General features: G+C 41.6%; 1 protein-coding gene across 5 annotated transcripts in view; it reads right to left on the reverse strand.

Moving 5' to 3' along the window:
• The window catches only part of SCUBE1 (signal peptide, CUB domain and EGF like domain containing 1), a 213,439-nt gene that overhangs the window by 27,169 nt on the left and 168,781 nt on the right, over window positions 1-17,489 (reverse strand). For all 5 annotated transcript variants that reach the window (XM_075759970.1, XM_075759944.1, XM_075759962.1 and 2 more), the window contains one exon: window positions 998-1,114. In XM_075759970.1, the coding sequence (XP_075616085.1) occupies window positions 998-1,114 (117 nt within the window). The remainder of the gene's footprint in view (window positions 1-997; window positions 1,115-17,489) is intronic.

Consider the following 17,489-nt stretch of genomic DNA (forward strand, 5'->3'; position numbering starts at 1 on the left):
AAAGCATAATTCAGACTTAATACACTTAACAAACCCCTCAAAAAAACCCTTTACTCTCCTTTCACCAGTGTTCTGAACACCACCAAAACCCCGCCCCACTTATTAAACATTCAGGCAGGAGGCCACAGCGATACATGGGGGTGCTAGCCAGGCCGGTGGCAGGCAGTCTTGTACTGTGATACCCCTGGCAAACACTGGACTTAACATTTGAGTGCTCTGAAATTCTCTTGTCTTGATCAAGTTGAACATCTAATTTGGTCATTTTGGTAATATTGCCCTATGACGCACTTAAAAAATATCCCTCTCCTGGAAAACCAAACATTACAGCACCGATTCTTTCCAGTTACGCCAAAAAGGTTGAAGAGCTGAAGCAGCTGCACAGAAGACAAGCAGAAGGTACCCCACCGCCTTTTGTTACGAGTTTCACATGCAGTTTGTGTCGCAGCCTAGTAAGGACAAATACCAATAGAACCAAAATTTGTAAACTTTGTAAAACTGACATCATTCTCCTATTCTCTTCATTGCCCATCATTTGAAGCCTTCCTTATGTAAATACAATTGTGACTAACCTCACTCCTGTGGAAGTACCAGTTGGTACTCTGTGCTTGTAAGCTCTGTAAGGAAGCCCACCCCGCACCACGCGCGCGAGGAACCCCAGCCACGAGGCTGCTTTGCGACGGTTGTGGAAGAACGGCTTCATCCACGCAGGAGTCGATGTAAGCGTCACAGCTGCAGGCTTCTCATCTGTACTGAGGCTGCTATGTACCACCATTAAAAAATGCTAGGACATTGGGTTTTATTTATGTCCTTCTCCTGGGAATGCTTCAACAAATTTGAGATGCTGATTTTAGTCACACCCAGCTCATGCTATTTTAGCTTTATTTTAAATTTATTCGTTTACCATCTTCAGTCCTAAAATCTTCAGCTAAAAGAATGTGTGACTCGGTAAACAGTTCAAAAAGTAAACAAACAGATAAGCAAATCTCAGTTTCCAAACCTCCACAGTGTGTCAGTCCGTACAAGGTGTAGCCTTTATGGCAGAGACATTCAAAGCTTCCAGGGTAGTTGATGCAGGTGTGATCACAGGTCCTTTCGAAGGAACACTCATCTATATCTGAATTCATAGAAAAAGCATTAAGAAATTAGAATTCAGCTAAACTGAACAGCTAGAATTTCACATTCAGTTGCAACATCTCATTACTGATAAAGTGTCAGGTATCATCCCAGGTAAAAGTCTGAATAAAATATAATTCTCATTTCTCTAGTGCCTTATAAAGAAAAGACTTGCAGGTACATGGAGAAAGGTAAGAAAATGTAATTTATGAATACACATGAAGACTGTATTATATGTGTTCGCCATTAGATGGCAACCTTTAACTTCTGATGATATTTACCCAGACGGGCTGTGGGGGGTATTAAGGTTGTGGGGGGTTAAGTTTTGGGTTGAATCAAGTCATTCTCTCTTTCACTGACCATTCCTCTGACATCTTGCCCACCAGGACAGGGAGTCGCTCGCAGATGTCTGCTCTGCCTATGCAAGACTATACAGACTGTTGCACAGGTACAAGAGGGTAAGCAAAACACCGCACACCAGGAATGGACGGGCTACACCTAAGACACAGGAAACCTTAGTCCAAAGTCCACATTCTACCTAATTCAAGAAAATTTGACCTCTTCCCCTTAAAAAAAAAAGTCAGGCATCTCTAATTATCACTGCTCACTAATGTGAAACCCTTATTTACGTCGCCTCTTCCACCCAGCAGCCTACAGGGAAAGCAATTAACAGGACATCGCTTCCAAGACCGTACAAAGGTTTTGCTGAGCAGGGTGATGTAAAGGTTTATCTGACGGCAGTCATGACGGAATGGACTTGCTGAAAACCGCTACATTAAAGATACCTTAAAAAGCAATGTGTTCAAAATAATAACACTTTCGAGTGCATTTTATCCTCAAACAATTTTTTTTTTTAAAAAAAATCCTCTTCAGTGATTAATTTTTCTGTTCAAAGGTCAGAGAAATTAATACAATGACGTTACTGAGAGTAGTAATTTCAAGAAATCTCATTCCTCCAATATTCCTGAGGTATCAATGAATGGAATAGTATTCCTCTAACAGCTTGCACACTTTCTAGAGTTGCTTATTAAGAACATAACCTGAGCAACACCATTACTATATATAACTTGGACTTTCAGATTGTACATGCTTAGAAAGCTGTGGGTGCTTGAAAAAACTTGAAAACTCACCAGTACTTAAGGGTATGCTACCCAATTCCTATGTCCAACTATTATTTCTATAGTTTTGATGCTTAATGAAACACTCTATGTCTCATCCTGCTATTACAAATGCAAATACTTCAAAAAGTCTAAAACTAAGATTCTGTGTTTGTGCACACAAACCCAAAACCTGTGTGAGAGATTATGCAGAAATTTAGATTGCTACAAACAGCTCTATTTTATATCATCTCCAATTTTAAGTGTTTCAAAACTTTCACACAAAAGAGAATTCACAATGTGGAAAGCAACTGCTCAGGCAAATATGTAACATAAAATGAAATACACATGATGAACACAAATGTATGCTATCCGGTTTTATGTGTGCATCACAAGCACTTGATATGATCAAGTAGCAAAAAAAGGACAAACAGATATTTTCTCTTTCTTACCTCTATTTAATTTTTAATGCATTTTCCTATGCATTTTAAAAATATCGTTATTTGAGTTTGGAAAGTGATTTCTTTTTAAGGTTTCCTTTATAGTCTTGGAAATATGCAGCTTTTGAGTACACATAAATGGCAAACTGTTTCAGTTTTCTCTAAATAAATACATAAAGTAAAATCATGTGGGAATGAACACTGCAGTTATAGTTTTAAAGGATTTTTAACGCATAAGAAGCCAAATCATACATCGTGGTTTCATTCACGTGTAACCTCGTTCACTGTACGGCATTGCAGGAAATTTACAAAAGCAGTTCATTTTCTGGCCTCTGACTTACCATGGAAGGCTCTTTTTCAAAAATAAGTTCATCTTTCTCAATAGCGATCGTACCCTGTACTACTTTAGTCAACGGGATTTACGCGCTGCTTTCACACATACCACATTCTGTTGTTACTTATTACGGCTTAGGCCTTTACAGGTTTTTCTTCACATTAAGAAGGATGCATATCCCTCTTTGCCTGTGGAAACAAGTCTGCCTAATAGCGTGACCAGTCATCTGCTTGCCAAGTAACAGGCACTCACGATGGGCAAATGCATTTCTATTACACGAAATATCAGCTACTCATAAACTTATATTGCTTACACTGGCTGGCAGAGATGCTGAAACAAACACTTTTATTACAATACAAAGACTGCTATTAAAAGCTTTTTCACCATTTAAACCCCTCATCCCGCCTCCTGCTGCTGTTCTCATAAATTCAACCTCTGCTGAATTCAGCATCTTGCTTTGGCTGGTGGAACGTGGAAAGCCTCTGCGCAGATTTTCCCTCGCTTAAACAGCGAGCCCCTCGGCCCCTCTCCTGCTTGCCTGCGGAAGGCAGGGCCAGGCACTGCCCGAGGGCCCTATCTGCAGAATCACCAGTTCCCTGAGGAATTCAGCACTGGTCATAGAAAAGGGAAAAATATGCACCACATACTCTTCGCTAAAAGAAACCGGTGGTGTGATACAGGATGCTGAAATCTTCTCGCACCTTTTTTTTTTTTTCTCTCCCCCTAAACTCTGACATCCCCTGACTCCCAGAAACTTTGAAATTGGCCCTCACGCCTTTGTGGTGCTCCACAACACTTCTCCATATTTAGCCTGAAAAGATGCGCTTATTTCCCACCACCCTCAGGATACAGGTATCTCTCGTAAGGCACTGAGGAGCAGGGCGTTACACCTGGTTTCACCTTCACAGCCCTGGGTTTCAAATCCTGCTTACTACACACCTGGGAACGAACGTAGGTATATAAATTTTGTCTCCTCTGTACAAACAACACTATGCAACCTGGTAGCATTATCTAGTAAAGAGAATCCCAAAAATACAAAAGCAGAGATGTGGCAGGTTACAGCTAGAGAACTGAGAACAAATAATTTCTCTTTCAGTTTTGTGGTCAACCCCCACCCCACCCCCAAACTCATGTACACGAAGACACGCACATTTTTGTATTGGGTTGCTCTGAATTTTCCCACTCCCAATAAATACACCAAAATAAACACCGAGAAATTAACTTTCTGCGTCTGAGGTGCTCTTAAAATGATTTAAAGTTATTTAAAGTAAGTTTTTGAACTGTTTTAACATGAAAAGTCAAAATGTTCTGGTTTTGAGGAACTGCAGTGGAACAACTTCAACTTGAGGTTGAAGTTTCTGTTCTATTTTTAGTTGAAATTGGCGTGAATTCACAAATAGTCCAAGCTGTCTCAGAACATTTCAGGTTTGCTAATGCACTTATTTGACATCAAACACATTCTTTTTACTTTCACTAGTCAAAAATGCATATCACATTCACCACTGTAATCAGCATATTAAGAGAGACCTTCACAGCTGAACTGTTTGAAGCTTACAGGAACTATGGGGCTAAATTAATCTCTGGTAGGACACAATTAGTTTCCTGCCAGAGGTAGGGGCTTCTTTTAAGGATTACGAATGGTACCATATAAATTCTAAGATGAGGGCCTCCCTACTTCACCGCAGATGGCGCAGTGGAAGCGCCAAGGTCAGAGGCTGGAGCAGATGACCTCACAGGTCCCTTCCAACCTCCACCACCTCCTATGCGCGTGCCAGCTGGCAGACCCAGCCCTCTCAAGGTGCTCTTTCTGGTGGGCTGTGCTGCTGAGAGCTCTCCTTCCAGTCGCTGTTTCCATGACATCAAGGCATCATCTTGGGCTGAATAAAGTCCAACATCTATCGATCCACGTTCTCATCTCCAAAGAGGATGTCTGAACAGTGGAAGTACTCCTTTATTTTTGCCTAGAAGGGATTCAACTCGAAGAGATTGTTCAATGGTTTAATAAAAGAGCAGGATTTCCCTGTGTTTTTGAGGACAGCAATTGTTGCCAATGATGGTCATGCTTGATAATATTTGTTTGGCTCTGTTCCTATTATTTCAAGTCAGCATTTGGATTTTATTGTTGATTTTTCAATCATACTTAGTAATTTTTTTTTTTAGTTCATGCTTTCAAACATTAAACAATCTCATAATGATTATTTTTTTTTCTCTCAAACATAATGTTTGTTAGTGGGTGTCAGATTGTCAGTACTGGAAAGTAAAGTCTTCCATCTATCTCCAGAAGGGAGCTACCAGAGATCAAATTTCTAAGTTTCCTCACACAGATGTGTCTCAAAGGTGACCTGAGGGAGCAGGGAGAAAGCGGCTCATTTTCCGTGCTCATTCAAGTCCCTGCCCTTTCCACTCACGCTGCCAGAAGACTCCCAATTACAGTAGCACCAATTGTTCTGGTGGTTTGTGTGATGTGGACACTGACTCATTTGTGGACATAGAGTGCAGGGCACCAAGTAGCCATCACACAGTAATGATTTTTGCTAAGGCTGAAGCTGAGCTGGATTCCTACCAGGAGCTCTGAAGTGAAAGGCTCCTTTCTGTAGTCTGTTTCCAGTCCTCAGATGCAGTCTCCTTGCATTCTTGATTGTCATTACCTTCTTCTCTAAAATAAATTTCAGAGTAATTGAAAGAAACCAACGATCAGAAAATTAGAGCGCAATGCAGGACATTTCCAAAAAGCATTAGCATTGCAGGCAAACATACAGGTGAGGCTGGTGAATAGCCCTAGATTTAGAGATGTTTTGAGGACTGCAAATGGATGTAGAAACTGCTATGACTCCCTGACAGAACGTACACACGCAAAATTCACTCGCACAGAGGTACACGTGTGATTTGGGGGCCGTGGTTACAGAACTGAACAATTCAACGCCCAGTTTGCCTAATCTTACATTAAAAATTCACTGCAAAAATAAAGAAAGAGAAGGCGAAATCCTTAATATAATTTTGTTTGTTAGTATTAATAACAAGCGCAGAAATTGGTTAGAGAAAACTAACCATCACCACGATGGCTTTTCTCTGAGACATACATTAAGCATCTAGGTTAATTTATGAAACTGGGAGCCTCCTTCCAAAACACAGGCCACATACGTTGCTTGAGCAAGAGTTTGGTCATCCTGCTTGAAGTATTTTTCACGTGGTCTAAAAATAAACATGGCAAGGGGAGATCACCGTTGTTTGATGATGCTATCGCGTTACAGAGAACAAGGGGCTCAAAGACAACCAATAAAAGCTATGACAGGGATTTGGGACAGACTGCAATGATTCTGGACACTGTAAGCGAAGAACCTATCTTATGTTTGATTTGCCTGTGTTCAGTGAGGCAAGACATAAAGTATACACTAGATCACTGCATATATGCAATAGATATACATTAAATTTGAATATACTATTTCAAATAGAAATAAAATAGAAAATAAATACTTTTTGCTTAGGAATAGAAAGTAAAATAAAAAGAAAATGAAATAACTATCTCTACTATCAATTCCTTCATTGGTTTAAGTGCCTCGTGACACCCCGAATGCTGGTAGATCACTTCAGCCAAAAATGGTCGCAATATTACAGTAATACTTTGAGGTGCTATCACAGTTATGACTCCATACACTCCCAATCTGCTTAAGTATACCTTCATTATGGCAGCAAAGGTTTATATCTGTATCTCATAACTGCTGCCCAGGATGCTGCGAAGAACACACAGAGCAAGGAATCCGTGGTTTTCAGATTCACGCGTGTTAGTCGTGTTCGACCCCCCAGGCCAGAGCGATGGCCCAGGTGTCCCACTGCATTGCGCGCAGCAAAGCCACCGCTCAGTACAGTGGAGTTATCTCCTAACGTGGCCACATCGTCCTAATGCAAAAGTCCACAATACACAGTTTATTTGGTCCATCTCACACACCCTAGGTTTATTTTTAACCCCCAAGCCAAACACAGACTCAGTGTGGAGTACCCCACTCAACTGATCATGCACACAAGCCAAACTCAAGGCTGGTCAGAACGTTTTGCGTTCACATTTCTCAGCTTCCAAGCCATCGGCTCCTCTGAGAAACAGAGCCTTGCCTTTTTCTCATTCATTAAGCACACATACATAGAAACTCTAAAGAAGTGTTACATGATGTTTTTAAAATAAACACTAATGCTTTTTTATATGTATTTTGGCTGAAAGTTATTTTCTGTCTTCCCCTCCTCCCCTTTGATTTCTACAGGGAACTGATACCACCCATGTAATGTTGTTCACCTTACAGCCCAGCCAGCGTGGTTTCCAACAATATTTGACAGACATTAGGGAAACCACATATCTTAATCTGAGTGGTTGCTGGACCATAGGGAGTCATGATTCAAGCTATGTTCTCCAACAAATGCTGGTTTAAATTCAGTATTGGGAAAGATATTATTTTGCTACAGCAGCGATATGATGGGGTTTCCACCACATCTCACATTTTCCGATCCCAGCGACTTACCCCTGTTCACAGTCAGTAAAAATGCATCCTCCATCTGAGGACATAACTCTCTAATACACATCCAGTACCGACCAGAAGGAACAGCTTATAGCTAACCTCTCCTTATGTTTCAAAGTCTACAATAATAAAATCAATGAAGAGGAAGCAGGGAAAGACGTAGGAATATACAAACCTTCTACTTCATTACCTTCCCACTGAGTGCTTCTGGAGCAGGCTAACACAAAGGAGAAAGAAAAAAAAAAAAAAAAGCCATAACCCCAAACCTTTAAAAGTAATTGAAAACCCACACCCATTTAGACTTCCCACTGCATTACTGACTCACAATCAAGTCAACTTGTTGCTGAGACTTAATTGTTAACAACATACTAATGACCTGCAGGAAAACCAGATCTGGCATTAATTGCTATACTTTTAACGTGAATATAAGTGCCTAAGTAGCACAGTCACATCTTGTATTTCAGAAATGCAAGTGGGAAAGTGTCCATTATGACTAATGTTGACTTGGACCAGAGCATTTATTTATTTAAGAAATTTATTGCTCACAGTTAACTATGTGATTAGTGAAGACCAAATGTAACACACTAATCAGGGAATGAAAGACTTCTGAAGGAAATTGATTCTGCTCGCAAGGAAATGTGCTTTTTATTAGGGATGATTTGTTCTTAGAATGCAAAGTAGTAGTAAAACAAATAAATGTATATAAACTGCAAAAGAAACCTGCAAAATATACTTGAGACAGAGGCAATAAATAATTAGAAACCTGTGACTTATTATGTAAGCATCCCACAGAGGAGGTATTTCAAGGATTTAGCAGTACAAAATGAAATGACTGTTACTCAGGGATAGGCATACAGTAGCAGTCCGTGACAAATTCTGCAGAATATTTGGTTCCTGCCCCCTCTCACACAGGTAAGACCACTGTTCCATGCATTAAACACGCTGCCATGGTTCAGTTCAGGAACAGAAATCTGCTTGTGGCAAATTGGACCTAATTTAGTTTCCCCAGGCCAGACAAAGCATTTAATTGCACCCTTGATTCACTCATACCAGTATACCTCTGATGTCTAGCAATTGATTTAGGCAGTAACGCTACAAGCAGGTCCGTGTCTTGGTCCACACGGGAACCACGGAAATCCATGAGGACCTGCAATGGCACCAGGGTCATGCAGATATGTCTCCACTCACATTCCCACTGGGGGAATCAAGTTAGCTTCTGCTCTGCAGAGGTTGCAAGAGGTACTTGCTGCCCCAGAGGGCAACACTTTGTAGCATGGCAGTGGTTTAACACGGACTTCAGTCATTAAGACGCATTCCTCTGGGTTCAACACACTGAAGTGGCTGCTTTCTTGTAAGCTACTTGGCAGCTGAGCTTCTGCCACAGCAGTAGAGTCTCCATGGACCTTGAGCCTGCCAGCTCTTCCGGGCTGGCTAAGCGAGAAGTGCTCTGCCAAACCTGGAAGATGCAACTAGGCCCCAGTTTCCATTTGTTTAATCCAGCACAGTATGCAACACCTGGAGTGGGAATCCTATCCCTTCCAACCCATAGCTGTACTAAGGACCATTGGTGTTCTCATCTACCTGGTTCTACCTCATGGCCTCGGTATCCCTTTATGTTTGTATGTTTTCATTCAGTATATAGAGATCTTGGAAACAGCTCGTCTTCATCTTCCTCCCAGCCTATCTGTACCCGTAGTAAGTTCAATAACCCAGTACCTCTGTTCTCGAGGCTGTCAAACTGCTGATCACTCTTAAGAGAGTCCATATCTTTCTCTGTCTATACAGTACTAAATGCAGTATTAACACACCATAGCTCCAGTGGCAAGTGCCATTTAGGGAGCCACAGTTGTCTCTGATGTTTATCATTATGGTCTGAATATTTTAGATACTCTTATTTGCTCTAAGGAATATCTGGGCATCACTGATTTCTCCCTTTTCTGTGCATTCTCGCACTTCTGCTACATGCCTGAAGTTGAATGATGTCTTCCAAGTCCTAGCAGCGTGGATAGAAACTGGATGTTAATTTTGATAGAATGAGTATATTTAATGCTAGCAAGATGACCATACTCATTTAGTCTGACCTCCTGCACTTCAGCAGCCTCTAGCATTTTGCTTGGTAACCTCCAAAAGCACTTTTGTTCCTGAAAGGATTCTCTAGGCATTTTCCTGGACTGATCTCTTAGTCTCCTCCATCAGTTTAATTTTTACAATTTAAATTGGTATGATCCTTTTAAATTGCTAAATTTAGTAAAGGCTGAATAGTTTCTCTTAAAAGAGTGTAATGCATACCTGATCCCTCCAAGAATCAGCAGGTACCTCTTGATACATTTCTCAGATTATTTTGTTGGGTCTGAGGTTGCACACAAGAAAGCAAGATTCCAACTAAGTAGTTCCCTTGGGTTGGCTGGCTGCCTCTATTAATTCCTATCACTGGAGCAGCTCAGTTCAGAAGACAGTAATCTTTCACTAGTCCCTCCAGCCATCAGAGGAACTGCAGTAGTCAGATCCTTCTTTGATGCTATGCACCAAGGGGACAACTCTTAACCCTGCAAACTCATCACTCTCATTAACATCAGAGCGACTGGTTTCCCACTGTTTACCTAGAAGTTACAGCAAACGGAACTGCCATAACTGCCGTTAGGAAGAATAAGACAGTGCATTTGGGAGAGTCTTTAAAGGCAAATGGCAGCTCGTTTTCTCTATCTCTGCTATCAGACCTTATCAAAAGAGACCAGTTGCACTTTGTGGGAACCACTGTTCTATCTCTGGGATGTGAAAACAGAAGGAAAGCAGGTTAAAAAATGAGACTTGGCAATAAAATTGTAGGTCTAAACTGTTTGCTCCCTCTCCAGAGTAAATACAATCCTTTCTTTAGGAACTCTTCCAAGGGAGTTTTATGTGATCTCACCTACCAACAAATTCATTTTCCCTTCTCTTTTCAGTTTCTTTCAAAAATTCCCTATTTAACTTTCTTCCACGCAGAGTCCGCAAGCTCGTTCTCTTCCACAAGCTTCCCTCAGGGCTTCCTGAGACTCTGCAGAAACGGGGCTGCAGAACGACATCTTAATGCAGTAAATACCTCTTCCCTATGTGTTCCCCTTAACGCATGTGCCAAGTCAACTGACCACCATACATTCCTCTTCCTGTCAGCACTGCAGAGCCAATTCTGCTCCCAGTTGGTGAATATGGTTTTGTTCTGCCTCATTCATCAGCCATGGAACGATTTGCTTGCTTTTGGATCACCAAAAGCTTTGCCTGAGGGGCTAGGAAGATTTATGGTTTTGGATGGAAACTGCAGAATTTGGCAATTTCAGCCAGGCAAAAATTGGCAGCTAACTTTGGGGTCTTTGGGGGTATCTTTGACTATAGTTGGTGGGATTTGGCCAAAGGTTTTTTACATTTCTATAATGAAATACATCATCATCATCATCACCACCATAATTATTACATTATTATTTCACTGCTGTTGGGCAAAGAAAAAAGTTTCCAACATTTTTTCCCTTTAGCATTATGAAGGACCCCACCACCTTTTTTGTAAGCAGCACCAAACTAAAAAACAGAATAATGGTAGAGGATTACCTGGTAAATTCCCTTTCTGGCAGATAATAATTTCTTCTAGCATTTTAAATATGGTTGTGCAAAACTACTCGCTAAATCTCAGTGCTGCAAGGAGAGCTGGAGAACAGCAGTGGCAGCTTTTGCCCATGGGACTGCTGAGGAGGAAAATGTGCCCGGCCTCGTAAGTGCCCAGCCAAGCTTCCCTCTTCCTCCATTTCTTCAGCTGAGCTGAACTGCTCAGCAATTCTGAATTTGGTCAGCTGTCCCAGCAGAGAGAGGAATGAGAAAATCAATGCTGGGTCCTGCGGCTTTCTGAGTGGCAGGCAGCAGTACATTTCATATCTAATGAGGTAAGCTTGTTTCTTCTGCACAGACACTTCCACTTTGTCACTAACATCAGGAAACACATCCAGAATTCTCCCTAGCCCAATGCTCCCTGATGTCTCTGACCATATTTCAACTAACCCTGCCACGGCTTCTCCCCCATTCAGCCTGGTGTTCAATTTAATGCCCAGCAGCACCAGATGTGTGAGCGTCTGGAGCTGGGGAGAGGCCACAGATCTGTGCTGTGTCCAAGGACGCATCACCTCCTGCGAGCAGGCACTCCAAGGAGCCTACACATCTGGCCACGTGGCACCCTCTGTACATCTTCTCTGTACAGGCACCCTCTAGACACCCCCAGACTGAGTATGCATGTCCTCCAAGAGAAGAAACTTTAGGGATCTCCATCTGCTCTCAGATAGGGGAAGGGAGCAGAGAAGGCAGAAGAACCTTCAGTTAGGATCGTCTCCTCAGAGGGTTTGCAGAGAGATGCACCGATTGCCAGAGACAGTTCTGCAGATACTTTCAAACAGAGAAGTTAAAAAAAGAAAGGAATTATTTTTGCAGATAAGAAAGTTTGCTGGATCTCCTATGGAACATGAAAAAAACCTACTAATAATTAGACACAATGGTATAAAATTAATAAGTCTGCCCAAGGTTGCGGACACAAAGGGAGCCAACAGAGGTGCTCTATAAAGGCATTTGGAAAGGAAGATTTCAAATCATTACTGGTTTTCGTTATCAAGTGCATCGCGCTTAGCCTCACTATAAGCTCATGGCAGTTCTCTCATCTTACTTTTTCTCCTTACTGTTATCCTTGTGAATAACAATTTTAAAAAGGATTTCTAAAGTATTTAAAAAAAATTTAAAAATGCACTATAGGGATCTGAACCTGAGTAAAGCACTACTATCTTCTAAATACAACCAAAGCTAATAGTATTAAAAATGCATAAGTACATTTAACAGTATTGTTCATTTTTAGAACCTATTATTACTGTTAAAATCAATAGAAAATGAGTGAGCTAAGCACTTTCTCAGATCACAGTTTTTTCCTAAGAGCTACAAAATCTGCCCACTATTGGATGAGGAAGGGCTGGAACCACTTGGAGAAAGGCCATGCGCCAAAGAAAGTCGAAATACATTTGCAACCTTTCCATGATGGCAAATCAGAGAAAGGTCAACACAGCTGTGATAAATGAGCCTGACTTAAAACTGTACCTCCGAATGCTTAGCCTGGAGAATGAAAATGCAACTACGGTCGATGGTATTTGTGGTACGTCACTTCTGTTATGTATGCTAGCACCAACAAAGCTGCAGCACTGTGGGCATCAGGATGTGTAGCTCTTGGATGACAGCTCTTCTCAGGGTTCTGTATGAGCACTTCGGTGGTCAGTCTGGGCAACCACATCTCCACTGTCACGTGAAAGGTGCACGCATGTGCTAACAAATGCATCGCTTGGCAGATGTGGAGGACCACCATCCCCAACGCATCTCAGAAATTCACTTTGTTCATAGCCTCCCCACATTATGTACAGATTGTCTTTGAGACAAGATTTTTGAAACAAAATTATTTATGGTACGATAATAAAGATCCTCTTGAGTTAACTTGCTTGTATGGGTATTTCTACATGTGACAATTGGGCACAATCACTTAGCAGAAACACGAGGGCCTCCAAGCTTTGAGACCTGAATCTGCTGTGATACGAGGTGAAAGAGAAAGACATACAGAGACAAGAAAGGCAAAAGCCTAAGTTTCTGTGTGATGAACATCTTGAAACTGGAGACTGAAGTTGTGCTTAGACTCTCTGTAGACCTCCCAGATATTACCCCTGCTCTTGAGTCTATGCTTACCTGTCCGAGATCTTTCCCACCCCTCCCAACCCTCTCCATTACATGAGGGCTTTGTTGCACTCAGGTTCCTCTGTTAATCTGAGGAACCCAGTAGGAGGCAATTGGCTTTGGCTCCTATTACGTTTATCCTCTTACCATTGTTTTGCTAGGACAATCTAAAATGCAATTAAAGTCAATACTTTCCCAACGTTTTTTAAGAAAACAAAGTACTTCAATCAAAACATTGCCAAGATTTTATAAGCAAACATGTATCCTTTTCCAAAATCAATCATTTTCCAAGGCAAAGGCAAGTTGAGTTATCTGCTGCTATTACAGCAATAAACTGTGCTACTACTTCAAGTGCTTGGGGTAGGAGAAGCCATATATCAAGAGCAGAAGTGCATTAAAAGAAACTTCAGGCAGGTTTATTTGTTTTCCTACAAACATAAACATGTTTAGTAGTCTGCACTCTGCTCAAGCCACTATTTACATAGCAAGTCTGTAAGAGCAGCTTAACAGCCCGATGAGACAACATAAAAAAGGCTTTACCCTTTCTGTATCAAGCAAGGAGTATTCCCTCTATCCTGCAATACATTTGATTTCTAGACATATTTCTGAAAAGAGGAAACTGTTCTCTCTGCTAAGGTGTTTTGTCTCACCCTTTAGTAGGAGCTGCTAGCGAGACTTGAAGGAACAAGGGACTAGTCTGGGTAAAAATGTGCCCAGTGTTATTTGATGGTGCTGAAAAAGCAAGTACAACAAGACAGTTTCAGTTTCCATCTGAAAACTCAAATGCAGCACTTCACCTCCCGTGGACCTGACTGTGCATTCCCAGCTAACTTCAAGCTCTCGCTGAAGTCAGTGGCCACTGAATATACACAAGAATTGCTGTTCTCTGGCTCTGCTTCAAGGGCTTGTTTAAAAAATCTGCCCAGAAAGGCCTCCGTGGAGTCAAGAAACGGCAGGTACAAGTAGTAGTAGTTCATAACATGGCTACTGGAAGAAAATCATGCCCCTTTGGTTCAATAGGTTAGGCTTCTATTCTCATTAGAACAAAATAAACAAAATGTGGCACTTTTAAAAGGCCCAGAAGGGTAGATGCAAGCACAGGAAAATGAATTTTTTCTGAACATTTGGGATAGGATTGTCATTTTATTGCAATTCTGTAGAGTACTTAGTGTAAAGGATATCTGACATTAATCAATGTGATTAAATGACTGAGTGCAGTAATATGGCATTATCTCAATGTGCACCAATGCAATAGTGGAGAATATATATACATATAGTCTTTCCCTGGTTCTCTTAAAAAACAATTCCTATTGAATTACAGCTTTCAGCACTATTTATCAACAGATTATTGTTTGTGGAAGAATGCTACCTTCCTGCTCAAACTATTCCAAGACTGACTCATATCCTGGTAATTCATTAATACATAACATGATTCTAGTCCAGTGAAATCATTTCTGCACTATACACATCATAAATCCTACAGCATCAACTGAAAAATATATCTGAAATTCTCTTTCTAAACACTAATGGAACATTTTGCTTGGCTTCCCACACACATCATCGAGGGGAGGGGGCCAGACAGAGCTTTAAAAAGCAATTTGATAGCAGTATACTTTATAGAGTTTAACACCGGAATATAAGAGCTACCATACTGAATGAGACCTGAGGTCAAACTAATCTCGTACCTTACTTCCAACAGTAGCCTGTGTCAGAAGCTTCATGGGAAAATAGAGGTGGAATAATCTGTCCCATCTGCCCTCCCCACGTTAGGTCTCATCCCATTAGAAACTGATTTAAAGCCTAGATTGTGAGGTTTAATATTCCTTCCAAGGAGCAGCAACCAAAGAAAATTCGTCTTTAACTTATGATAACACCGTGCTGCAGAGAGGAGAACTGGAGGGGCAGGGCGGGGGGGGATGTATTTGTTTTCATGTTTCAGCAGACTTAATTGCTACAACCAACATGGGAGATACTATCACTTGGCAAACAAACTTGTACTGGCTAGAGCTGTTTCTACTTCATGCCTGGGGCATTTATTGTTTCTGGATATGATCTTGCAACCCTTTTTTTCTCACAGAGGCAGACTGTACCACTATTCACAATCTCACTGACACCAAGAGTAAGCACCATGTGTAACAGAAAGGATTTGAGAAGTATTCCTTTTATTGACAGTGTAACATGTTGCTTCCCAGCGGAGTATTTTTTTTAATCTGATGCTAGAAGCAATATGGTGCTTGTCATAAGCAAGATATTTTTGTAAGGCTCAGTGACACAGAATGCCTTAGAGAAAATCTGCATAGGGAATGATCATCATCAGTGACAGGGAAATCATCTTGAACTTTCTTTCTGTGAGCTAGTCTGATTTCCACAAGCAGCTCCCAATACTCCTCCAGTGCACCACCAGTTCTCACTGGTTCTTGAACTACATCGGCAACTGAACCGGCACCATTGTTTACATACCAATTGTCCACACAATTAAACATACTGGGCCAGACTCAGCTGGACTGGCTGAAAATCAGCCTATATCAAGTCAACGTATTTTATATCTGACAGCATGCCTATCTGATGTGGGTGAGTGTATGAGTGCATCAAGGCAAAATCACTCTCCTTCATGTGTATGACACAAATGAGTTGATAGGGGAATGGCTTCAGTCCCTTCATCCCTCTCTCTCCCCTCAACCACCCCCGCACTGGCACTGGCTCACCCTGCTCAAGTGGTGTAAGAAAACAAGGCCCAGCAGGTTCCCTTAGTGTGATAGCCCTGTAACTCTCCTGAGCACAGTAGCCTTCCCTCTGATGTAAGCGGGAGCAAAAGGAAGCCCTGGGTATTTCTTCTGACTGCTGAAGACCTCAAACTTACAGCAAATGCTTATGCAAACTCAGGCAGAAGTCAGCGAGTGGACTCGTCAGCCTGCTTGCTCCTCACTCCGGAGAGCAAACAGGCTCTCTGGGATCCCTGCTACCTCCCTCGCAAGGACACAGGCAGCAGCACCCTCACGGCTTGCTGACGCTCTCCACCTGCTACAGGTCAGTCCTGACCCTGAGGGTAACAGCCTCAGTGAGAGGTTTGTGTGGGCTCAGGTAAAAATGAATTTTAAATATTAAGAAAAACCCCCACACCAAGCAGTAAAATTTCTGCTGATGTTCTCTTTTTATCATCTCACCTGGCTGTGAAGCTGTATGTTATTGCCACTCCAGAAAGAAGGGGAAGGCTAAATAATGTTACTTTTACTGAACATTTCCTCCTTTTATGTATTTAATGTGGAGAGAAAAGGAAAGAGAGGGGTTAGACCAATAACAAAAGTTTCCAACAGTTTTCACTGGAAAGTTGGCCAAACCATAACGCTGATGCATTGAATTGGAGGGGTCTAGGCCTCACCCGTTGTCTTTTAAACTGCCTTACATGAAGCATTAGTTCTAGCACGGATACAGATTAGCTGAAGGGTTTAATCACTCTCTTTAGTGCTGAATGGTGCAGCTGTACCCATTTAACACTGCTCATAGCTCACTGCCTCTACGACTGTGCTAGGGTATACTCAGCTATAACTCAGAGCAAGAAGAATTGGGGGAGTAGCAGTAAGGTAAAAAGATAGCTTGGCTTGGCTGGGAGAATCACGACATAAAATTCCCCTGTCGTGGTATTCCAAGGAACTTCCTCAGGATTTTAAAACTGGAACATAGGACATGGGATTCTCCCTGTCCTTCGTTTTCATGATGCAATGAGAGATAGAGAGGGACAGACACTCCAGTCCTGACCTCTACCCATGCATTTCATTAAATAATCTAAGACTGGTGACTGCGTCCTATATAAATCAATGCACAGGGTGTATCCTCATCCTGAGACCTTCATCAGGTTATGTGATTGGGACGAGGCCAGTTGCTTTACCGGGTTACGTGATCAAATGTGGGTGGCAGGTCACTGACATGTAACCCAAGGGAGCAAATCTCTTTGGCCCTTCTTTTATTTTCTTAATTTGGTCACCCTCTGTCAAAGATGTCTGGTGATTCAGTGCTGCCAATGTGGATGCACTGATTTATTTGGGATTAAACCGGTCCTGTACAGCCATATTTATCATCAATGGTTCCATACAGAAGAGTATAGTGAGATCTTTGTAGCTAATCTTTGTGGACTTCTTTAGGCCAAAAATATTTCCCACAAACACTTTCTATCTGTCCTTCCCTGTATGATTAATCCCTCATTTCATACTCATTTTCAAAATGGAGATACCATGCTGGGAGATTCAAATCTTGCCCTTGGAAGGCTAATAGTGCATATTTTGTA

The sequence above is a fragment of the Balearica regulorum genome, chromosome 1 (genome assembly GCF_011004875.1).
Source record: "Balearica regulorum gibbericeps isolate bBalReg1 chromosome 1, bBalReg1.pri, whole genome shotgun sequence".
Lineage (NCBI taxonomy): Eukaryota > Metazoa > Chordata > Aves > Gruiformes > Gruidae > Balearica > Balearica regulorum.